The following is a 25,191-nucleotide window of genomic DNA, read 5'->3' as shown; positions in this document are numbered from 1 at the left end:
AGAGAGGACATGAGAGAGCTTGTCCACAGAAGGCCCGATTTCTAATCCCTTTCCAACTCTGTAGCAGACATTCAGCCTGAAGCCATGCAAAGGGGGCTGCACCGTCTGGTCCAGAGAGGCCCGTATTTTAAAGAAGGCGGGGGGGCAGAGATCCAAGAACACGTGGAACAGACTTTCTAGGTGCAGAGAATCTAAGGGCAGGGTGCAAGCCATGTGTTTGCTTTCCTGTGTGGAAACTGCACAGGTTTGAATATAGCGAGACAGACACAATGAGGTTCAAGTTTGTTGTGTAAAACTTGAGAAATCAAGTACTCAAAATGCATTTTCTCATCACCGGGTTGTTGAAATTAAATACACCCTGGCTTTGTAAAGAGTAGTGTTTTTCTTTTCTTGGCAGTTTCCAGGAATCTCCCAGGCCCAAACCATTTTGAGTCAGCCCTGGGGAGGGCTGTCCCAAGCAGAGGAAGGCCTTCCGCAGGCTGCCTGGGGCGACTCCTGCAACGAGGGGCAAAGCAGCCATGCAGTGACATCGCATACGTATCCCTCTCCCGGCTGTTCCACCAGCCCTCCTGCCCTCTCCCCACGCTCACATGCCTAGCCCTTTCCCACCTCTTCAAGGGTAGCAATGTGATATGCATGCCAAGGGCCCTACAAGGTATGTACGTGGCTGTGGGGGTGGGTGGGTCAGGAAAGGTATGTCAGGGAAGGCAGAGCTGGGGTCAAGGACGGGCCCCTACAAAGAAATCTCAGCCCAGTGGGCTAAGGGATTGTGAAGCTCCAGTTGTCATCTTAAACAGGAAGAGAAGAACCAATCAATCCATGAGTTTCTGGTCTAGCTTCTGGGAGCCATCCCTAAGATTCTCACATTAATTTACGGAATGTAGATTTATGGTCCCCGTATCTTCAACACAAAGGCAGTTTTTTGGGACTATGTCCAGCTCATGCTCTCTGCCTCTTACTATGCCCTACAAACAGCACAGAGAGACCATACATACACAGAGAGCCGCCTGCCTGGGCTGGAAGAAGCCAGACACAAAGGCCACATGTGCTAGGATTCCATGTCTATGAAATGTCTAGATTGGGCACACCCAGGGAGATGGAAAGTAGATTCATGACTGCCAGGGGCTGGGATTTGAAATGACTGCTCATGGGGATGGGGTTTCTTTCTGGGGTGATGACAATATTCTGGAATTAGATAGTGGTGATATTTGCACAAACTTGTAAATATACTAAAGACCACTGAAGTATATACTTTAAAAAGAGTGAATTTTAAGCATTTGATTTATACCTCAAAAAAACCCCACTTGCTGGGTCATGGGAACGATGAATGGAGAAAGCAGTGCCTAAGCCTTAAAGAAGCAGGGACAGGTGAAAGGAGCCTCGAGCTCCCACAGGAAGACCACAGGACGGGGGCAGCTTTGGGACACACGCAGGAAGGGCAAGGTCCAGAGGAGGCGGTGAACAAAGCGCCCAGAACACCTGTGCCTTTAGACCAGCAGGAAGCTTTAGGCAGGGCAGAAGCCAAACAGGGTCGGAAGGCGCAGCTTTCCAGCAGGGCTCTCGGGCTCCCCAGAAATGTGACGCAGCAGCACTGTGTTCACACATCAGAGGCCACCCGCAGGTCAGGGAGCACACAGCATGCCCACAGGTTACCAATGTATGGGTCTCCTCCTCCAACTCCTCCTCCTCCCAGGGGCACAAGGGACTGTCTAACAAGAGGAGAAGGCAGAGTGAAGGCCCTAACTGACCAGCACAAGGGCTCATCATCTGGCTCCAGGTGGAAGGAATGTGACCCAGACTCCAGGCCGTTCACACAAACCACTCCTTGGATTATGAAACATGCTCTGGCCTCAGGGACTGAGAGGAGAGGAAAAGGAGCCCACTAGAGTGTAACTAGGAAGGTCTACAGGTAGGTGATTCTATCTTCTTGGTCTCTCCAGCAAAGTCTTCCTCAGCCCCATTTAGTTTCAGCTCTTTTCTGAAGGACTCCCTTCTCTAGGACCCAACTTCTCATGCCCAGAAAGGCAGTGGCTTGATGTCACTTTGGTGTTCCGGTGCAGTCTCTAGCAGTTGAGAAAATATTGCTAACTACTTGTGTGTGACTAAAGGGGTGTGTTTATGTTGAAAGAATTTCTGACTCCAGACCCCAGAAGAAAAAGAACACCGGGTCTTCAGAGACACCTGTCCTGGGCAACATGGGAAAGTCAGAGTTCAAGTGTGGCATGTCTTGTGTTGTTTCTCTTTGGCTTCTTCCTTTAAACTAAGAGGATACCAGTTGTACCTCATCAAGCACTGTTTCTACATTTTCTAGATTCCAAAAGATTCTGATACATTACTGATTTCATGAAAACTAAGAGTGGATGGTAGGTGGGGAGAAAACCAAAACTTCCCTTTTAAGCCTAGAAAGTAGGTATACTGGGGATGTCCATGATGTGGCCTAAGGTCAGAACCAGACATGAGAAAGCTCTTGTTGGAATTGGAAAGAGAATCAACAGAATGGAAGAATCCCAGTTTCCACTTTGTCTTCAGGGCCACAATTATACTCAACAGTTTGAACAATCCAGAGTAAGTAACGTTTCCCCTCCTTTCTCTAGAGACTATTGACAAGCAGCCATAGAAGCAGATAAATAATTTGACTGTATTAGATCAGGGAGGATTATTAACTCACAAGAGAATGGTCTCATAGTCTGTGGGGAAAAGGGAACCATCTTGAGACACTGGTCAAGCTCTCTGAAGCCAGATTCCTAGATGTTCGGGTGGGCTAGGATAAAAACACCAGCAAAATCCACCAACCATGTGTAACACCAGTACAGATGAATTCGAAAAAGGTCAATGATTTGGAAAAAGACATTTATAAAACAGAGGCTATAAACTGCTCCTGAAGAGGAAGTGTTCTTGTTAATAAGCTTCCTTAGGGGAGAGGAAACTAGGACGGATGGGTCAGTCATTACTGTCCTAAAGAACTCATTACTGTCTAAAAGTCACCTAATTATAATTCCTGTCCTATTTTCACAAAAGCAGAGGGAGAAGAGGTGGTGGTGGAGGAAACACTCTTCCCTTTCTATAGACAGGTAGTCCTCAGAAACTCCCCGAAGCACCTGTACCATGTCCAGTGCTGCTCTCTTTGCTCGAAGGTATGGAAGAATACCTCTCGCCTCCACAGAGGGGTCACTGTCCTCTCCTGTCCATCAAGGAGGCTTAGTGGCAACAGCCCTGGACTTGGAATCACAAAAGGGGGCTAGAGTTCTCGCTCTAGCGTCAGCCAGCTCTGTAGGGCTGGGCCAGCCGGAGCTTCTCTGGGCCTTAATCGCTTTCCTCTATGCGGAGGTCAGATGCTAATCACTGGAGGCCTTTAGAGGCTCTCCAGACTCTATGGTTCTGTTGGTGGAGGTGGAGCTTAGAGGGAAGGAAAGGAAGAGAAAGACCAATTTCTTCCATTGACTTTTATCCCAGTTAGCAGATGGCCTGTATATAAGAGGCCACAATTCAGACATGGAGATAAAGTTGAGTCATTAAAACCACACGCTGACTCAATCATCAGCTTGAAATAGTAGCTGTGATACAATCACATGGATTCTTCTCCTTGACACTCAAACCATTGTCCTCCCACACCCTGCAGATCACAGCAGCTTACAGGTCACTTTTAATGACCAGCCCTGATAGTAACTCTCCTCTTCCAGCTCCTCAATGGTGCTTTGTATACTCTGTACTCGGTCTACACTCCCTCAGGTCTCCAGAGACCGGAAGACTTTTTTTTTTAAACATGCCTTTAAATCCTATGGACAAGACCAGTGTCTTTGAGGCAGCGACAGCTGCCTCCCTGGGACTGAGGCAGCCTGTGAGGCAGATCTGCTCGCTCGTGCTTCAGTTTGTTGGCTCAAGGCAATTGGCCACGAGGAACAGTCAGTCAGAGGCGGTCAAGCAAGGGGTGAACCAGCTAAGTCCTGCAGCCACTGAGGGAAACCCGCAGCCTTTACAGTTTGAGAATAGGGCCTTCTGAGTCCAGCCCCTTTCTTGTCTTCTCTTAATTCTATTGCCGCTGGACAAAACAGAGTTATTAAAGCTGGAAAAGACCCAAGAGACCATTTTAGTCTAACTCATGAAAAAACTGAGTCCCCAAAACTTGTCTAAGGTACCCTAGACAGCATCAGAGTTAGACTTGACTTTGGGTCTTTTGATCTCTACCTAATCCGATGCTCTTCGGACTGTGATAGAGTCTTTATGTTTGAAAGCGTGAGGCCACATCACTTCACGGCATGTGGATGCACCACCTAAGCAGCATACCAGAGTAACCAGAAAGGTCTCCCCGGAGAGATTCTCCCAGATACTTTCAGCCCTGTTCTGTGAACCTACAGTCCAGAAAGATTAGGTTACAGGATGCAACCAATTTAAAAAGTATGTGCTTCTCTGCTTCAGTATCTCCTAATATCAGTCTCCTATTCCTTCTTGCACTGGGGAACAGCACTTTGACTAATTTAGATCCTCTGCTGAAAGGTTATGTTCCAACAAAATCCCTGCTTCCTCTGCCTGTTGAGTCCTGGTTTCCTCCTTGGGAAGAAGTAGAGAATGGGGCCTCCCCCGCAGAGGGAAGCCATTGATGTCTGGCTGCCTGTGTACAGGAAGCATCTGGGATTCTAGTAGTTTCATAGGAAGAGGCTTAAAAAGGGAATTCCCCACCAACAGTCGGATGCAGGTTGGCATTTAGCTGAGAGAGTGAACAGTGAGATGCAATATACTTTCATTTGGCTAGAAATGCCTAATGTAAGGCCACATGGTGGGGGGGCGGGGCTAAAAAACATTCTCCTAAGAACCTCTAAAAACTAAAAAGAAATACTACTAGCTGCACTCTCTACCCAAACACCAATCTATATGGTTTAACACACTATGCCAGGAAAGCCCATCATAACCACCTCTCCTCCCACTACAAAGCCTGCCAAGAGGATGCCAGAAAATGGGGAAGACTCGTAACTAGGGATTCTCCTATTTAGGGAACGTTCTAAAGTCATACGGAAGAGCCCTCAGAAGGGAATTTTCCTTTGGGAATTCAGAGTACGGGCAGAAACAGCAACCTTTGGGACACTAAGTTTATGTGGGCTAGCATGCTCTACACCCCTGCTCCGGAGAACCCCTGTCCAGGCTATGACAGGTACTGTAAGCCCTAGAGAGGCCAAAGCAAGCTACACAACTCCTCCTGCCAGTAACCTGAAAGCTCTAATCAGACAGACCTACAGAACAGCCCAGCCAGGGAACAGGGAACATAGCTTTCACTCTCTCAAAAGCAGAAACCCTCCATGACTGCCTTTTCTGTTATTCCCACCCTTCGACCCAGGAAAGAAGCCATCGCTCCTACTTCAAAAGGGCCCTCCGCACACACAACAGCGCGGGTCAGTCCCCCACGAGAGACAGTGCTGGCTGCAGGACCTTCTCCTGGACTAGTCTCTTGGCCACTGTGCGCTGCCTTCTAAGGAAGCTCATCCACTGATCCTTCCCCACACTAATGCCTGGAGCATTTGTCTTCCTATCCCATAATTCTTCTTGGAGGCTCTGACTCAACTTAATCCACTGAAATCTTCAGAGGGTTGGGAGAGGAGGTTGTGGGGGAGTCAATGGGGAAGACAAAAGCAGTGCAGGCTAACGGCACCCAAGGGCAGGGTAATTCTTGGACAGAGACGGTTCTTCCATTGGATTGCTCCTCTATATTATTACATCTGAGGATGATGATGCCTAATCTCCTCTCTATATCTTTTCTGCTTGTGAAGTTGAGAGTAAGGGCTAATGTACACTTTTATATTTAGCTCAGTTTTTGTTCATACCCACAAACACCCACCCAAATCTCTGTGTCCTGCACCATGGTTCACTTGTTGCAGGTTTCTGCTTCAAGAATGGGGAGAAATGCAGTCATCATCAGATAGAATAGATCCGTTTTCACACCTAAAACCTAGTTCTCCAAGTCCCTGCTTTCTAACTTGGGAGGTAGAGGACTGGACAACCCACTCTTCACGCAGGGACTGTTGTGAGGAAGTTCCTAAACCTTCAGAGCATCTTTACCTGTTCTTCAGCTCAAGACAAGCAGGACCAGGAGCAGAGAGACCTCACCCCTTCCACACGCCCAGGCTGGGCTCTAGCTGTTTACTTACCCTGACGGGGTCCTCTCTTCCGTCGGAATGCTGCGCCTGTCTGCAGGGCTTCCAGAAGACTGTCCATCACACCGGTCTCATCGCCCTCTGTCACGAACAAAGATGGAGATGTAAGCTCTTCAGCCTGAGCAGCATACAGTGTTGAGTCACACACCAACTGTATGACTGTTGCCTGGCTTACCCTCGCCCACAGTGGCTGAGGACTCAGAGCAGATACAGGGCTCAACCTCGAGCCTCACAGCCCATGTTTACTTGCATCTGTTTGACAGTGGTTCAAAGAAAAGGTTTCACTGCCTGCTAACCAATGCAAACCTTGGGATATTTCCTTGCGGTACCTTCCTTCCCATCCCACCCGGGACTAGCACAGAGAATTGCAGAACTGCCCAACTCCAATTCCAGTTTAAGCACAGAGATTGAGATTATGAAATTAATATGCAACCATATCACTTGGTCTTTATCCTTAAGTGTTTCACTCTAATTCCTATAAACACATCAGGGGGAGCCTGGTTCCAGTTTCAGAGCAGGGCTGAGGAAAAAGGAGAGACCTGCCCCAATCAAGATTGAATTTTACTCAAGTACTGCCCCTTGTGGCTGCATCTTCCAGAAGCCAGCTCAGCATGTACGGGGAGCATCCTGGCTGGAATATAAAGAGTTAATGTAGGGTCCCTGTTCCAGCCTGGCTCTGTTTCCATGGCAACAGCTCTGGGTGGTGAAATCTGAAACTGAAATCCCAAGGAGCCCTCAGGCTGCTAGCTTCAGGGCTGGGCTCACCGCTCCCTGCGCCACCTGCTGGCTGAACATCACCAGTGCAGCTGACCTACATTTCGACCTCATTTGCTTGCCTTGGGGACCAGGACCAGGGCTTGCTGCCCCACCAGATAAACAGGGTGCAGCCCTCATCCTGCATGTCTGCTGGACTCCACCTTCCCCTGATACATCCTAGACAGTACCTGGGGACAAACCCTGGCCACCAGGGGAGAATGGGGGAAGGTAAAGGATACTGGGTGTGGGCTTCAACAGCATTAGCAGTAGAACAAAATTTGTGGCTTCTATATAAGTACAGTAAACAACTGTGGAACTGCTTCCCAGAAAAGTATCAAAAAAGAAAAAAATGTGTTCAGCTCCTTCAGGTCACTAGCCTTACCACAATAGGAGCTGCCAAAGAAAAGTCCTTGGGAGCAAGAGGTGCTAGAGCAGCTCTGGCCTCTTGTGCTCAGCAAAGCACTTTGATTCTTGCCAGACTTGGCAGCCCTAAGAACCCCTTTATTTTTTTTTAATTTAAATTCAATTAGCCCACATATAGTACATCATTAGTTTCAGATGTAGTGTTCAATAATTCATCAGTTGCATATAACACCCAATGCTCATCACATCATGTGCCCTCCTTAATGCCCAACACCCAGTTACCCCATGTGCCCCCGCCCTTTACTTAGATGGCTCGTACTGCCTCAGGGTCAAGAAGGGTGGCATCAACTCAGTGCCATGCACAGTGTATGCTATATTCCTGCTACCCACAGAAGGAGCAGACGGGGTGGGGGAGCAGGAAGGCAGCAAAGACAGGAAACAGAAGGCCAGTAATTGAGCCCATATGTTTCAACAAAGACATACTTCTGGTAGTGAAACAAATTCTGCTAAAGAGAAGAGAGAGTGGCCAGCTCCCATGCCCCCTGCTCCAGAAGTTCAGTCCCTTTATAACCTTGTAGGTATGCGCAGTTATGCGTGTACACAGTGTGTACAACTGTGCGGAGGTACTGAGCACACGTTACTTAGTGAACATAGACAGGGAGGACAAGCCACCAGTGTAAGACAGGAGCAAGGCCAGGAAAACATTTTGGGGAAAAGAATGAAAGATGTAGTAGACGGAACAAAAACGGGCCAGAAGACCATTTGGCCAGGCAGAAGAGTCCGTGTTACAGCAATACTAAACCCACTGGGAAATGAGACATAACGCAGGAACTAGCAAAGGAGAGAGAGGGGGGCGAGCATGGAGCGCTGGAATGGGCATGCAGGGGAGCTGAGGTTCAAGTCCAGCGTCAGGCTCTTGGAGGTAAAAGGCTGCCAACAATCTTTTGCCAGGAGCTGAGCTCAGACATGAGCTGTTTTCGCTGGCCTTGCGATTCTAGGCAGAGAAGCCCTGCAAATATGCCTGTTTCAACCCATCAGCCCTTCTCCGCTTCTTACCTGCATTCATGTCTATGAGCTGCTCTCTCTTCTGCTGCTTCTCGAGCCGCTCCTTCTCTGCCTTCTCCTTGGCTAGTTTTGCTCGCCGCATCTTTTCCTCTGTCTCCCGCCGCTTCTGGTTCTCCTTGACTGCTTGCTGTGGAGGAAAACAAAACAAAACACGTGGGCATGCATGCACTTACACATAAGCCCACCCCACACCAAGCAATGTGGAAAGTGAGAAATGTCCACAAAAGATTCAGTCGGCAGGTACCCCTGGCTCACCACAAACATATTCTTAAAGTTGTGCAGATCCATAAAGAATTCTTCCACCGACACTTTCTTGGGGTCAAAGAGGAAGTACTCTCCCAGCTCCTTATAGAGGGTCTCCATGTTACAGTGCATCATCCGCAGCCTGTTATACTGCTCCTGTGCGTCCCTCACGAAGCTGTGCAGCCCGGGAGTCAAGGACCAAGGCCAAGAAGCAGACCCACCGCGCTAGCCCCGAGGAACACGCAGAGATGCATGCCAGCAGGCAAGACGATGTTCAACACGACACGTCTGTAAGAGCAAAGGCGAGAAGCAATCGAAATATCCCAAACGGGAATGGCAAACCATAAACCACGGTTCACCTACAGAACAGGAGGTGGCAATTAAAGGGGTGGTTCTGCATATCCTGCTGTGGAGCCAGGGCTAAGAACTAGGATGTGCAAAAAGCAACACAACACAGTTTTTGTTTAAAATAAACTCATGAGGTGAAAATGAGAAGTCCAGTGGCAGTGGTTACCTTTGGGAAGTGGAGAGAGAAGAGAATGCGTGTGTGTGTGTGTGTGTGTGTGTGTGCACATGTGTGTAGTGGAGACGGGGCAGAGGGCAAGGGATCAGGGAGGAATTTCAGTGGTGTGCTTACCACAACAATGAGAATGCTTTCAAGAACTATGTATTTAATGAAAAGAATTTTTTTTAAGAGTTTTTTTAAAGAAGGAAAAATTATCTATCACCAGATCTCTCCTGCTGTCCTCCCCCTGGGACGTTTTCCTTCCCTTCCTAGGAAGCATCCTAGGAACTCCCTCCTCATAAGAAAGGATATAGTCATTTTTTCAACAAACTTGTCTCTCTCATCTGTGGCAGCTGGGAAATTCTGAACATCACGTTCCACATCAGAAATCTGTTTCTTCATCTGATCTAGGTTCTTTTGCAAGCTTTCAGCAGAAACTAAAGGAGACACAAAAAGAGAAAGCAAGAGTTTATTCCCAGTCCCCAGACCCTCAGCTTCCACTCGTCGGGGCCTAGCGTCAGGGCGCACGGCAAGCTGTACTCTCACGTCCTCTCCTCCAGATGTTCCACACATTGCACTTTTCATCTTTCCATTTAGACTGTAAGTTATGTGATGCCTGAAGCTCCAGCCTCCACAAGAAGAAGAGAGGCTTCATTTAACAAGAACCTGTGAAATCCCCTGGGATCTTGGTCTCATTTATTTTAGAGAACAGAGTTTGGGAGGAAGGAGCTATACATAGAAATACAGAGGAAGGGCAGAAATCTGTTCCCGTTTCTACTGAATGCAGCTTTTTCTGTGCCTCGTTCCAGGATGGTGAGGCCTGATTTTTGTCAATCTCGTCCATGCTTTCTGAATAAAAAGAACCGCTAACCTAGACTAAAAACACCTGCTTTTCTTCCAGTTGTTTTTTAGTGTTTGGTGTCTCCCTAGGAAGGAAAGAATGCTTCTCACTTCTGTACACGAAGTCCTCCCTTCTGCCTGATAATCCCTAGACATCATGCCTACACCCTTCCCCGTTCCCACCTAAAATAGGCATAACTGAAAACTAAGACCTAGACCGTGGCCTAGACATCATGCCTACACCCTTCCCCGTTCCCACCTAAAATAGGCATAACTGAAAACTAAGACCTAGACCGTGTCTTATTTCCGTCCCAATGCAGAGATTTTGGGGGCCTGGAACAGCCTTCTAGTTTCACCTCAACCTGCCCCACCTCGGCTGGCTTTCTCCACATGGGCAAGCTCATCTGGAAACTTCAGGACATCAGGATAGTCATTCTCACACAACTCAGCCAAGAAGTGCAACAACGTCATCTTCTGATCTGTGGACTTGGTATCTCGAAGCTTGGGGGAAGAGGAGAAACGTGTTAGTCCTGACACGCCCAAGATGCCCTAAGGCCAACAGCAGTTTGCCACACGGTGCCCACAGAGGCCAGCGGCCTTCCCTTTTGTCGTTCTGCTCTAACCAGCTGGCTCACCTTACAGAGGAAGCTGATGTTGAAGCCGAAAGCACCAGCATTCCTGGAGCCAGCATTCATATAGTTTCCGACAAGCAAGGTAAGCTCCAGGAGGCTAGAGAAGCTCTCACTCTTTCGTAACTCCTCACACGCGGCAGTCACAGAAACGATCTCTGGCTTAATGTTCTCCACTTGCTCACTGAACTGTAGCTTGAAGAGGATGGCGTTGAGGCGAGGCCGCAGGCGGGGCACAGTGCCCATCTGGTGGGGAAGACAAGCAGTTCCAGGACGGCCAACAGGTAGAGCAGGTCAGAAAAAACATACAGGCTTGAGCCTCGCATGGGAGGCCGTGAGTTCCAGAGTATGGAAGAGAAAGGAAGAGAGGTTCAGACTAGATGAGAGGCGAGGAGCAAGCGCCCCAGCTGCTTCAGGGGAGGAGGGCAGCAAGGGGTCCAAGAAGAGCTGCTTGCCACAGGCCTCACTCACCACCACGCCAAACTGCTCCGACTCGGCCAGATCATCATATTCATCCTTCAGTTCAGAGAGCATTTTTAACTGCTCTGGCTCTGGCATCTGCTTGATGAGGTTCTGAAAGAGAGAAGGGACGGTCTCATGAGCTGAGAGCCTGAGCCTCCTGTCAGTCCCCCACTCTGCCCAGGACCACCAAGAAGGAAACAGGGGCTGGGGGTTGGGGCACCTAGTGAGATGGCAGGACTTTTGAAAAATATACCAGAAATAATCTAACCACGGGAGAGATGGATGCTGACCCAAAGCCAGCATTCTGTAAAGCACCAATCTAGAGGACCTCACCCTCCAACAGATGAGGCCAGTGTACCGTGGCGCGAAGAGCCAGCTCCCGCAGAACAATCTTGCTCCTTACCTGGATCATAGACTCAGTCAGAACACTCTCATTCACCTCCAGGATGACATTCTTAATCTCTTGATAGGCCATGCGGAAGGAACCCAGAAAGATGGCTGCCAGAAAATAAGATATCAAGACACATTCTTCTCAGTCTCCTCTCCCTTCCAGCCTATCTATAAACCTCTGCTGGACTATTTGCCTAAGAGTTTTCTTTTAAAGTCACTATCAGAAACCTCCACCAGCTCTCCACTGCCTGGGTAGTTAAAATCTAAGTTCCTGAGTCCAACGTCTAAGGTTCCCACCTCCCAGCTTTCTCTCTCATGAACCCCCCCCCATTTATGTCACATGCCAGCTACCCTGTTCCAAGCACCACATTCTACAAACACTGTGGCTCCTGGCCTTTGCTCACACAGGAAGATTTTGATCTTCTCTCTCTATGTATACATCCAAGATACTCACCCCACTCTATTTTTAGTTTCCCACTCCCATGACTCCATCCTCAAAGCTGCCACTGCCTTCAAATGCTCTGATGCTTAAATTGCCATATCCTGTTCACCAACAAACACTTCCTGTCTTCCAGCTCTCTAACTAGCCTCTGCAGTGACCCTTCAACCTCATCAGTGAGCACTGACCACTCCATTTTCTTCGAATGTACGAGTTCTACTTTGCCTTCTCTCCTTCACCTAGACCCCACAGTCTATAGCTTCGCCCGATCTCTACTATTACTGCCATCTCTATTACTACTGTTCCTATTCTTGTTTCCTTCTCCTTCCCATTCCTGGTCAATCCAGCTGTGTCATCTCTCTCCTTGCACCTGGGCTGATGAACACTGCTAGCAAAGACTCTGCAGATCACAGTTCATCTGGAACGGCGCCAACAACACTGATGCACCCAGCGCTGCCGAGCAGTCCTTTGTGCGTCCCTGCTCTACGCTAGGCTCTCTCAGAAGCTCCTCCAAAGTATCCCCATTCTCAGGGCGCCTGGGTGGCTCAGTCGTTAAGCGTCTGCCTTTGGCTCAGGTCATGATCCCAGGGTCCTGGGATCGAGCCCCGCATCGGGCTCCCTGCTCCGCGGGAAGCCTGCTTCTCCCTCTCCCACTCCCCCTGCTTGTGTTTCCTCTCTCACTGTCTCTCTCTCTCTGTCAAATAAATAAATAAAACCTTAAAAAAAAAAAAAGTATCCCCAGTCTCCCAACTGTCCCACCACTTCCGATTAAAAAAAAAAAATCGTCTTCCTCTTCACTGGAAAAAAACCCCCAGCATTCTCTTATGCACTGGGGGCTCTCAGCTGGAGCCAAGCCAGAAAAGGCTTGGGTAAGGACTATTTGGAATTATCCAGAAGAAAACACGTGCCAACACTTGTGTAAGCTTATCAGCAACTATACCCACGTACTCATCCTCTTCTTAGATTTCAGTAGAACAGGTGGCCCTGAGGACCTTTTCCTTCAGCATATACACATAACCAAGTTTCTACTATCTTAAAAACAAAAAACTAAAAACCCTGACCTGATATTCCTAATTGCCAACTTCTTTCCCTCAAAAAATACAATAGTCTCTTCTCTTTCACTTCCACAGCTCTCATCTATTCTCCTGTCTCCAGAGTCAATGAAAAGACCACAATTATTTACTGAGTATCACACATAGTACTTAAACATAATCTACATACCTAATCTCATTTAACCCTATTCATAATATCCTTGTATGTCTGTATTACTAACCCCATTTGACAGAAAAGGAAACTAATACTTCAAATTAAGCTACTCAAACCCAACGTCATACTGCCAGTCAGGGCTGGAAGCAGGAATTAAATACTACAGGATTCCAGAGGCTCTGTTCTTAACCTCTACGCTATACTGAAGTTCTTCTTGCTTAAGGCCAATGACTTTCCTCACGCCAGATCCAAAGGACACCTGTCCTGTCCTTATTTTACCGGATTCCCATCTTCATCTGACACTGCTGACTACCCCCACTTCTTAGAACTATGTCATACCATTTTTCTTGTTGCTTCTTTCCAGCCTTTGAGTTCCCCGCCCCTCTTCCCCTTCTACTTGCCCCTTAAATATTAGTGGCCTTCAAAGCAAACTCATGGCTTCAGCTATGACTCATATTCTGTCTCCTAAATTCCTACCTCCAGCCAAACCTTCTTCCTGATTCCTACACCCAAAGGCCTAACACACCCATCCTTCTGGAGGAGTCCCACAGGTACCTTAATTCTATCCTACAAGTCATCATTTCTACCCACCGCCCTGCCACCTCTCATTCATGTCCAGTACCCACCACTCCTCCCCAGAAAGACATTTTGCTCCTGGCTGGATTTTCCTATTTCAGTAAATGGTACCACTCTCTACAGAGTGATGTAAACCAAAGAAAACATCTCCTTCATTCCCTCAGCCAGTCACTAAGTTCCATTATTTCTATCTCCTTAGTATCTTCTGCCTGCCTTCCTACTCATTCTCACTACTTTAGTTTCAGGCCCTGATCATCTCTCACCTAGTTTAAAGTGAGAACATAACTCATCTCTCTGCCTGGAGTCTTCCCGGACACTAGCAATCCAGCCTCAGTCACTGCCCAAGTAGTCTTCCCCCAAATTACACAGGGACTATCACTCATTCTCCTGATTAAAATCCTTTTAATAAATTCCAAGGCCTTCAGGATATCACAGATATTTCTTAGCCTAAGCCTGTCAGAATTCTTTTTTTTTTTTTTTTTTAAAGATTTTATTTATTTATTTGACAGCGAAAGAGACTGTGAGAGAGGGGACACAAGCAGGGGGAGTGGGAGAGGGAGAAGCAGGCTTCCCGCTGAGCAGGGAGCCCGATGCGGGGCTCGATCCCAGAACCCTGGGATCATGACCTGAGCCGAAGGCAGACGCTTAACCAACTGAGCCACCCAGGCGCCCCAGCCTGTCAGTATTCTTGATAATCTAGCTTCTATCTATTTCTTGAAAGCTTCTCCCGCCACTCCTCTCCCACATACGGCCTTTACAGTTTTCCGACCACACTGTGTCATACTCCGTGCATCTGCGCCTTCATACATGCTGATCCCGCTGCCTGAAACAAGCCAGCCCTCAGCCTTCACTTCACTCCAGACTCATCGTTCTTTCAAATCCATGTAAGCAGTACCTCCTTTTGAGTGACATGCTCCCTCCAGTACTGCCCGCACTTGATTTAGATGCCCCTTTCCTGGGGCTCTCATCCGCATCCTAGCTCATCTCTATCATAGCACTTCGTCTGTGTGGTTCCCATTATTTACTTGTCTGTTTGCACCAGACACATGCTTCATGAGGACAGGGACTGTGTCTTACTCAGCTTAGTGTCCCTAGCACATAAAGGGCACTTAATTTCTGAATCACTAAATTACATCTCCTAGGCCATCCTCCCCTAAACAAATCTCATTCTCTTTGTGAGTTCTGTTTTCTGTATTGTTATCACCCAACTGGAAAGAATCACGTACTACCCACAGTCTTCTATCACTTTCTAAAATAGGAGTTACTCATGTTTTCTGTTCCCAGAGATAATCTTGAGAAAAGGAACCATCTCACATTACTTTTGGTCTCCATAAAAAGACTTACCCACAGACAACATTTAGTAGTATTTGTTGTCAATGATCTAGGACTATACAGCAAAGAATAATGTAAGGGCTTACTGTTCTCATGATATCCCTGATTTTACTTATGGGTATGTGTAATTGTTTCCTTGTGTGACCTCGGCCGAGTCACAACATCTAAACTTTAATCTTCTCATTTGGAGAAATGGGGACAAGAGCCACATTGCAAGACTGTGAGTGGGTTTTATGGAATATGTACTCTGGAACACATGTCTCATATGGGCCCAACAGAGACTGCAACATGGCAGAACCTCAAATATTTGTTGAGCAAATATTTAAATCTCTATTACTCAGCATAAAGGAGATCAACAGCCAAACAAACAAACAAAAAATGAACATTCACCCTGATCATCAAATAAGTACCACCTATACCAACTTTGCAGAGGAGTTTCTGATCCTAGTTTGAGAAGTGCAGGATTTATATTATTTATTCTAAGCCACAAAAGTGTTTTAGATTTAAGTGAAGTCAAGCCAGTGCCTGCATTTAAAAGAAGTACTTAAGAGAAAGTTAGAAAGAAGGAAATGCACAGTGGCTAGAATATTCTGCGGATGCAATGGAAACAGTAAGGGTTTTGAAATAAAAAAAAATCCAAGGTTCCAATCCCATACCTGTCTCTCACCACCTACAGGACTGGGCAAATTCCTAAAACTCTTAACTGCTGTTAGTATCTAGTTTTATGGTAAGGAAATAATCTTGCAGTGCTACTGAGGAATTAAACAAGATACTGGAAGTTCACTATCCAATGCCTGGCATACATTAGGAACTCAACAAATCAAGAGACCCTGGATCTACCAAAATTAAGCTTTTAAAAGACAAATAGTTGGGATCACAGAGTTACTCACAGAGATTCTGGGCCGTCTTTGAATCCAACACCTTTAACTCTTTTACTTTTTTCTTTTGCACAGATTTCTTTTCTTCTCCACCTTCCTGATCCTTCTTAGCTAGTAAGGGAAAGATGAGAAAAGCATGATTATGGACAAGCCACATTCAGGCCTTACTGAACTACTATACCAGCCTGGAATGCCTCCTCACTTCCTATTAACAATGGTTTCCCTCTTGTATTCCTTCTCTTTAACCAGCCACCCTTCTATTACTGACCCCCACCCTCAACTATAGTCAACATCTCATTCTCATTTCTTTAACTGTTATCAATAATGCTTTCCCAACTACATCCTATCATTTGCTTGCAGATCCTTCTCTGAAGGACCAGAGAGAAATATTTCAGGTTTTACAGACTATATGATCGGTCTCAACTGCTCAACTCTACCACTGTAGCGTAAGAGCAGTCAAAGACAATACGTAAGTGAATGGGTGGTCAGCCTGAGGGATGTAGTTTGCCAACCTGTTACTAGAGCCTTCCACCATCTTATCCTTTTGTGCCTATTAAAAATCCTATTTTCTTTCAAGCTCCATCTTGAACAGTTCTCTATAAAATTTTTTTTTTAAATATTTATTTTAGAGAGAGAGTAAGAGAGTGTGTGTGTGTGTGTGCATGTGCAAGCGGGGTGAGGGGCAGAGGGAGAGAATCTTCAAGCAGACCCCCCCCTGAGCCTGACATGGGACTGAGCCACCCAGGTGCCCATACTGTTTGTTTGAATTTTAAACCACATAAAAAGTATTATCTGGTACAAATAAATAAGAAATAAAGCAAACAAAAAAGAAAGTTACATGGCAAAAAGTGCCAAGAACTATTAAAAACACTCATCCTTTGGCCTGTCAGTCCCAACTCGCAGGAAAATGCTAAATACATGAAGATTAGTTACTTATATAAACACTTACTGCATACCTATTATTATCTTTATGTGCCAGGTTATTCTGGGCACTGTGAATACAACAGTGAACGAAACAGAGGGGCACCTGGGTGGCTCAGTCACTTGAGTGTCCGACTCTTGGTTTTGGCTCAGGTCATGATCTCAGGACCCTGGGATCAAGCCCTGAGTCAGGCTCCAAGCTCAAGGCAGAGTCCGCCTGTCCCCCTCCCTGCCCTCCCGCTCTTGTGTTCTCTTTCAAATAAATAAATAGTATCTTTAAAAAAACAAAACAAAACAGTGAACAAAACAGAGAAAGATTCCTGCCTCCATGGAACTCATATTCTAATCAAGAGAAACGACAATCAGTTAATACATAAAATACTATATTAGCTAGTCATAGTTCTGTGAAAAGAAAATGAAGTAGGGAAGAAACAGGGAGACCTAATGGGCGATGGATTATACCTTTAGGGGGATGAGGGAAAGTCTTAGAATGTGACTTTTGAGAAAAGACCTTTTAGAAAGTGAGAGCACAAGCCAAGTGAGTATCTACAGGGAGAGGGGGATGCATTTCGGGCAGAGGGAATGACAAATACAAAGGCCTGAGAAAGGAGCATGCCCAGTGAGCTCAAAGAAAAAGCAAAAAGGTCATTATGGCTACACGGAGTGAGGGGGAGGTCAGGAAAAGTCAAAGAGGTACTAAAGACAGATCATATAACAAAATGGAAATTATGGGTGGTCAGATAAAAATGGAGAATTAAAACATCCAGACTGTATTACAAAAACTTAGAAAAGGGGAAGGAGAAAAGTTAAAAGTAAAGCTCTCATTTTATACAGGCAAAATACAATGATACGTATTCATTACTGATGTTGAGAAACAGGAAAAATAGACTCAACTTTTTTGCTTCACAGTAAGATAAAATAAATATAAGGTACAGATACAAGAAAGACAGGGATGAAAAGGTAGGTCCCTTTTTGTGGAAGATTTAACTCCATATAGCAATTCACAACAACCACCAGACTAATGAAGAACTACCAGAACTAGTAACTCAGGAGGGCTATGGAGAAAAGACAATCATCTGTGGAGAGGCTGCTTTTAGACCACAGGCTGGAGCGATGGAGTGGAGACAAGGGCCTACAGCGACCCCCTGACTGAATACAGACAGGTCCATCACGCGACCCACCTCAAAATACCCACGGAACAATGGGCTACTAAGAACCAGACACAGTTACCAAAAAAGGGAAAATTCCGTATGCCGAGGGAAGGTGAGGACCTTCCCTCTTTAAGAACGGTGCGCACCCACTGCCCCACAGCAGCCAGCCTCTCCTCTGTGCCCCTGCCAGGGGCTCCCTCGCAGTACGTTTGATAAACTTCTCTCGCCTCTGTTCTGCCTCCAGTGAGTCCTTTCACTGCCGTACCCAGCTTCTACCTGATTCTTGCCCTATTTGAGAACCCCCCTCCAATCGAGACAGACACCACAATATGGATTTCTCAGCTCTACCAAAATGGAGTAGCCCCCTGTAGAGGAAATACAATTGTTATTTAAAAACTGGGGAGGGTAAAGGGACCTAAATGAAAATAAAGTTTCTATGCTTACTTGAACTGGTAAAACGTCAGTATCATCAGGGCACCTGGGTCGTCTGCTTTTGGCTCAGATCACGATCCCAGAGTCCTGGGATTGAGCCCTGTGTCAGGCTTCCCTGCTTAGCAGGGAGCCTGCTTTTCCCTCTCCAGGCTTGTGCGCACGCACTAATAAATAAATAAATAAAATCTTAAAAAAAAAACACCAATAGATTTAAAGGACTGAAATCAGAGCATGTTCTCTAACCATAATGGAATCAAACAACAAATCAATAACCAAAAGAGAACAGGAAAATATCCAAACATATGGAAGCCAAAGAACCACTTCTAAGTAATTTGTGAGTCAAAGAGGAAGTCTCAGAAAATTTTAAGATACACAGAACTGAATGAAAATGAAAGTAAAATACATCAAAATATATGGGATGCAGCTACAGCAGTGCTGACCGTGAAACTGACAGCACCAAGTTTACATTAGAAAATTAGAAAGATCAGGTCAGTAGTCCAATTTTCTATCTCAAGGAACTAGGAAAAGAAGAGCAAAACAAATCCAAAGCAAGCAGAAGGAAGGAAATAAAGAATTTAAGAGCAGAAATCAATAAAAATGAAAATAGAGAAAATCCAATGACTCAAAAAGCTGCTTTAAAGAAAATCGATAAAATAGACTCCACCAAAAAATTGCTAGAACTAATTCATGAATTCAGTCACAGGATATAAAATCAACACGCAAAAATCTGTTGCATTTCTATACACCAATAATGAAGCAGCAGAAAAAGAAATCAAGGAATCAATCCCTTTTGCAATTACTCCAAAAACAGTTAGGATACCTAGCAATAAACCTAACTAAAGAGGTAAAAGATCTATACTCCGAAAACTACCTTATGAAAGAAATTGAAGAGGACACAAAGAAATGGAAAAACATCCCATGATCATGGATCTGAAAAACAAACATTGTTAAAATGTCTATACTACCCAAAGCAATCTACACGTTTACTGCAATCCTTATCAAAACACCACCAGTTTTTTTTTTAAGATTTTTATTTATTTATTTATTTGACAGACACAGCGAGAGAGGGAACACAAGCAGAGGGAGTGGGAGAGGGAGAAGCAGGCTTCCCGCTGAGCAGGGAGCCCGATGTGGGGCTCGATCCCAGGACCCTGGGATCATGACCTGACCTGAAGGCAGACGCTTAACGACTGAGCCACCCAGGCGCCCCAAAATACCTGCAGCATTTTTCACAGAGCTAGGAAAACAATCCTAAAATTTGTATGGAACCACAGAAGACCCCAAATAGCCAAAGCAATCCTGAAAAAGAAAAACAAAACCAGAGGCATCACGATTCCGGATTTCAAGCTATACTGCAAAGCTGTAATCATTGAGACAAAAAGAGACACATGAGACAAAAAGAGACACGCAGATCACTGGTACAGAATAGAAAGCCCAGAAATGGACCTAAAACTCTATGGTCAACTCATCTTTGACAACGCAGGAAAGAATATCCAATGGAAAAAAGACAATCTCTGCAACAAATGGTGTTGGAAAAACTGGACAAAAATCCCTGGGTGAGTCTGGGCTGTGGCCCAGAGAACTGTCGACCATAGTATCTGCTCCCTTTCTACAATGTGGAGTTTTTGTCCTGGGAAATGATGGTGCAGGTAGGGACCACATTTCCTAGCCCATCTTGCATCTGGGAGGTGACCATATGATGTAAGAGCAGAGTGATGTATACTGATTCTAAGCCAGGAATTATTTTTGTAATACAAATTAAAATTTATTTCTTCCTTTAAGGGTTAATCTTATGTTATGTGAATTACATCTCAAAACATACATACATATAAATACATACAATAGACCAGAGATGGAAAACCTAAAACTATTAACTTCTAGAGGAAATCAGAATAATCTTCCCAACTTTGGGGTAGGCAAAGATTCTTTTTTTTTTTTAAAGATTTTATTTATTTATTTGACAGAGTGAGAGACAGCGAGAGAGGGAACACAAGCAGCGGGAGTGGGAGAGGGAGAAGCAGGCTTCCCTGCTAAGCAGGGAGCCTGATGTGGGACTCGATCCCAGGACCCTGGGATCATGACCTGAGCCGAAGGCAGACACTTAACGACTGAGCCACCCAGGAGCCCCTAGGGGGGTAGGCAAAGATTCTTAAAAACAAACCATGCGGTAGGCAGAATCTTAAATTTGGCCCCCCTCTTAGTGCACACACCCTGTATAACCCTTCTCCTTGCTGTCCTTGAAGAAGCAAACTACCAGGCTGTGGAGAAGGCCATGTGGCAGGAAATAATGAGCAGCCTATAGAAGCTGATAACAGCCCTTAGCTGATGACCAGCAAGAAAACAGTTATCTATGTCCTACAGTTACAAGGAACTGGATTCAGCCAAATAGCACATAAGCCTGGAAGAGGACACTGAGCTCCAGAAAGCAAGGAAGTCCGGCCAGAACCTTGATTTCAGTTTGATTTCAGTTTGGTGTGACCCGCAGCAGAGGATCCAGCTAACATGGATTCCAGACCCATGGAAACTGCAGGATAATAAATTTAAGTTTGTTTTAAGTTTGTGGGAATTTGTTACAAAGCAACAGAAAATAATACAAAACATAAAAGAAAAAATTGATAAAGCAGACTTCATCAAAATTAAAAACTTCTGTTCTTTCAAAGGTACCATTAAGGAACAAAGTAAGTCTTGGGAAAAAATACTTACAAAACACAGATCTTGATAAAGGACTAGTATCCACAACATATTAAAAAAATTCTCATTATTCAATCCTAAGAAAACAACCCAATTTTTTTTTAATGGGTAAAAGATTTGGACAGATACTTCACCAAAAAAGTTAATACAGGTTTAAGTAAGCACAGGAAAAGATGCTCACCATCGTTATTAGCAATATGTACTAGGAATTAATTTAATTAGAAATTAAAACTACAATGCCTAAGGGGGTGCCTGGCAGGCTCAAGTCGGTAAAGCATGCGACTCCTGATCTTGGGGTGGCTCAGTCTGAGCCCCATGCTGGATGTAGAGATTACTTAAAAAAATAAAATTTAAAACAACAACAACAACAACAAAAAAACCCCTGCAATGCCTAACCCACTAGAGTCACTAAAAAAAAAAAACAAAACTGACGTAACTAAGTGCTGGTAAGGATGCAAAGCATCTGCTGGTGGAAATGAAAAAAAAAAAAAAATGGCTCTCCCTTTGGAGAACAGTTTGACAGTTTCTTATACAGTTAAACATACATTAGTAACATAGGACCCATCGATCCCATTCCTAGGTATTTGCTGAAGAAAAATGAAAACATATATCCAGACAAAATCTTGCATGTAAATGTTTCTACTGGCTTTACTCTTAACCGCCCCAAACTGGATTCAACCCAAATGTCCATCAACCAGTAAATGGATATAATGGAATACTACTCAGCAATAAAGAGGAATATCTCTGTATGCAACAACATGGAAAAATCTCACATACATTATGCTAGGTGAAAGAATCTAGGCTTAAAAGGATACTTAATGTTTGATTCCATTTATTAGGACTATTCTGGAAAAGATAAAACTGCAGACAGACATCAGAGCAGTGGCTGCCAGGGCCTCGCAGTGAGGAAAGGGGATAGACAAATGGGAAGGAGTGAACTTTTTGGAGTGATGAAAATATTCTCTATCTTGAGTGTGGTCGTTACATGGCTGTATACATTTGTCAAAATCCACAGAATTGTACACATACAAAGGGTAAATTTTACTATATGCATCTTGTACCTCAATAAACCTGTCTATCTGAACAAATTATATCATTAAGGCCAATAAAGTACAGTAGTATAAAGCTACAATAATTGTAACAGAGTGACAGTCAAAGAACATTTGAGGTGAATAAACAACTAGAAATAGACATGAAACATCTAGCATATGCCAAAGTAGAAATTCAATGAAAAAAGGATGGTCTGATCCAGAAGTTGATACACTTTTTTCTTAAGTGACCGGAAAGTAAATACTTGAGGCTCTGTGCACCATACAGTTTCTTTCAATTACTCAACTCTGCTAGTGTAATATGAAAGAAGACACAGATAATGTCATCAAATGGGCATAGCTGTGTTCAAATAAAACTTTATTAACAAAAATGGGTTGAGCATAGTCTGCTGACTTCTGGTCTAACCAACAGTGCTGGAGCAACTGGCTCCCCACTAACTTTATGCCGCTCACAAAAATAAATTCCAGACATATTAAACACTGAATGTTAAAAATAGAAAAACAGTATAATTTTGAACAAAAACTTTTCTAAGAATAACATAAAATCAAGATGGTATAAAGACTGGTTTCATTACATAACATTTTCATTTTTCAATGTGGTGAAAATAACCATGTAAAATATGAAAAGAAATGAGAACTTCCATTTCCAATAATGATGCCAAGTCTCCTATGAAAAACATCTAAAAATGCTGGTATAGTGTTTAAAAAACCACCTTGAAAACATGGAAGAAGTGATAAGATGGTGATGAACTGCTCCAGAAAGAACCACAACACTGGCATACTGTTCCAATACGTATTTGACGGTTTTGTGTAGCAAGGGTGGACTGGGGTCAAGGTTCAGTTTCTACCTAATGTGGGAGTCTCATATAACTCTCTCCTCAGTAGCTGGGAACCCAAAAGGCTACATCCTGAGTAAAGGTGAACAACAGGTTCACAGTTGAAAGCCCTTTAGAAAGCCTACACTCTTGGAACAGGGTGAATAAATGCAGAGAGAAAAATAGTAAAAATAATGAAAACAAGTATCACATACATACAACACATAAAATGGAGGGCTAAATGTGATATTCACTGGCACTGAACTTGAAAGCAAAAGAGTGCCAAAAAAGGAGCGCCTGGGGCCACAGTCAGTTAAGCAGCTGTGTTTGGCTCAAATCATGACCTCAGGGTCCTGGGATCAAGCCCATCATCCAGGGAGTCTGCTTTCCCCTCTCCCTCTGCCCCTACCCCTGCTGTGCGCATGTGTTCTCTCTCTCTCAAATAAATAAATAAAATCTTAAAAAAAAAAGTGCCAAAAAAAAAAAAAGACAAAAAAAAAAAGATGGAATACTTGAAGGAAAAAGAGCTGTGAATTTTCCAAAAGTGATGAAGGATTTCAACACAAAGAATGAAGAAGCTCAGAGAATCCCCAAGAATAATACAAGAACCACATCATGGCACACCATCACGGTAAAACTGCTAAAAATCAGAGTAAAAAAAATTCTCAGAGTAGCAGGGGGTAGAACATAATTACCTTCAAATGAACTACAGTAACACTGACAGTGCAGTTGTCTTAACAAAAAAGGGAAAACAAAAAATATCCTTCAAAAACATAGGCGAAATAAAAACAGTGTTTATTACCAGGAGACCTGAATAAATATTAAGGGAAGTAATTATTCAGGCAGAAGATGAAAAATTATTACAAAAGTAAATATAGAAATACACGTTGGGATGAGGAACACTAGAAAAGTGTTTCTAAGTGAATACTGATATTACAAAATAATAGTAAAAATGCTTATAGGGTCTAAAACTTGTAGAATTAAAATACATGACATCAATGACTTAAAAAGAAGATACGTTGTAAATAGAGTTAAAATGATGTAAAGTTCTTAGCATTATCTGGAAGGTGGAAAAAGTTTTAATTTGTATTAGACTGTAATAAATCAAGGATGTAGGTGTAATTTCTAAGGTACCTGTAAAAAGACAGTAAAAAAATGTATAACTAAAAATAGGGTATATGTGAAATTTAATAAAGTTCTAAATCAATCTGTAAGAAGATAAGAACAGAAAAAGACAAAGTGGAAAAAATCAAACAAAACAAATAGCAATATGGTATATATTAATTCAAATGAATTAAATATTTGCAATGAAAGACTAAGATCATCAGACTGGATTTACAAAACATACAAACTAAATAAGTGCTGCTTAGAAGGGACACACTTCAAATAAAGACGTGAATGTTAAGGGTAAAGAGTGGAAAAAGATATACTAAACAAAAGAAAGCTGTTGCAGTTATATTAATATCAAGTAAAAATTTCTGCTCTAATAATGCTACTGGCTTGAACACACATTTAATAATGATAAAGGGTCAATCCACAAGGAAGACAATTCTAAATCTAAATACATCCAATAAATTAGTTTCAAAATATATAAAGCAAAAACTGACTAAACCAAAAGAAAAAAGGGTAATTCTATAACCACTGTGGAAGAATTAACACCTTTTGTATAGAAACTAATAAAACAAGCAGACAAAAACTTGCAAAGTATATAGAAAATGTGAACACATCTAACAAACTTGACCTAATTGCTATATTAAAACAATGCATCCAACAAAGAAAAACTACACCTTTTTTTTCATATGTACACATAGCACATGTACCAAATTCACCACATGCTGCTCAACAAATTTCAAAGGGTAGAAATCATTCAAAGAATGTTCTTTGACCACAACTTGGAAATCAGTAAAAAAGATAACTAGAAAATCCCCAACTATTTCATATCGAATAAATATCCAAATAACTCAGAAGTTAGGTAAGAAATTACTATAGAAATTAGAAAACCTTTTGAACAGAATGAAATCAGCTTATAATAGAACAGATGGAATAGAAAGTGCAAAATAAAATGGCAGATTGAAACCTAAGTATTTCAGTAATTATGTTAAATGTAAATGGATTATATGCTCTAGTTAAAACCAATACTGTCAACTGGAGTGAAAAAAGAAAAAAAATAGTCCAAGTATATGCTGTTTTATGAAGGAAACATCTAGAATTAAGAATAGAGAAAGGATGGGGGTGCCTGGGTGGCTCAGTCGGTTAAGTGCCTGCCTTTGGCTCAGGTCACGATCCCAGGGTCCTGGGATAGAGC

General features: G+C 43.8%; 1 protein-coding gene across 4 annotated transcripts in view; it reads right to left on the bottom strand.

Moving 5' to 3' along the window:
* DIAPH1 (diaphanous related formin 1) overlaps window positions 1-25,191 on the bottom strand; it is a 94,847-nt gene that overhangs the window by 1,869 nt on the left and 67,787 nt on the right. For 2 of the 4 annotated variants that reach the window (XM_032404500.1, XM_032404497.1), the window contains 10 exons: window positions 15,840-15,938; window positions 11,410-11,504; window positions 11,016-11,117; window positions 10,551-10,790; window positions 10,287-10,416; window positions 9,388-9,512; window positions 8,583-8,747; window positions 8,319-8,454; window positions 6,138-6,224; window positions 3-1,709 (listed from right to left, as the gene is read on the bottom strand). In XM_032404500.1, the coding sequence (XP_032260391.1) occupies window positions 1,351-1,709; window positions 6,138-6,224; window positions 8,319-8,454; window positions 8,583-8,747; window positions 9,388-9,512; window positions 10,287-10,416; window positions 10,551-10,790; window positions 11,016-11,117; window positions 11,410-11,504; window positions 15,840-15,938 (1,538 nt within the window). In that variant the 3' untranslated portion in view covers window positions 3-1,350. Of the gene's footprint in view, window positions 1-2; window positions 1,710-6,137; window positions 6,225-8,318; window positions 8,455-8,582; window positions 8,748-9,387; window positions 9,513-10,286; window positions 10,417-10,550; window positions 10,791-11,015; window positions 11,118-11,409; window positions 11,505-15,839; window positions 15,939-25,191 lie in introns of those variants that run through there. The other 2 variants (XM_032404498.1, XM_032404499.1) reach the window with 1 other exon arrangement.

Source organism: Phoca vitulina, unplaced genomic scaffold (assembly GCF_004348235.1).
Source record: "Phoca vitulina isolate PV1807 unplaced genomic scaffold, GSC_HSeal_1.0 scaffold6, whole genome shotgun sequence".
Lineage (NCBI taxonomy): Eukaryota > Metazoa > Chordata > Mammalia > Carnivora > Phocidae > Phoca > Phoca vitulina.
This window is presented reverse-complemented; position numbering and strand designations above follow the sequence as displayed.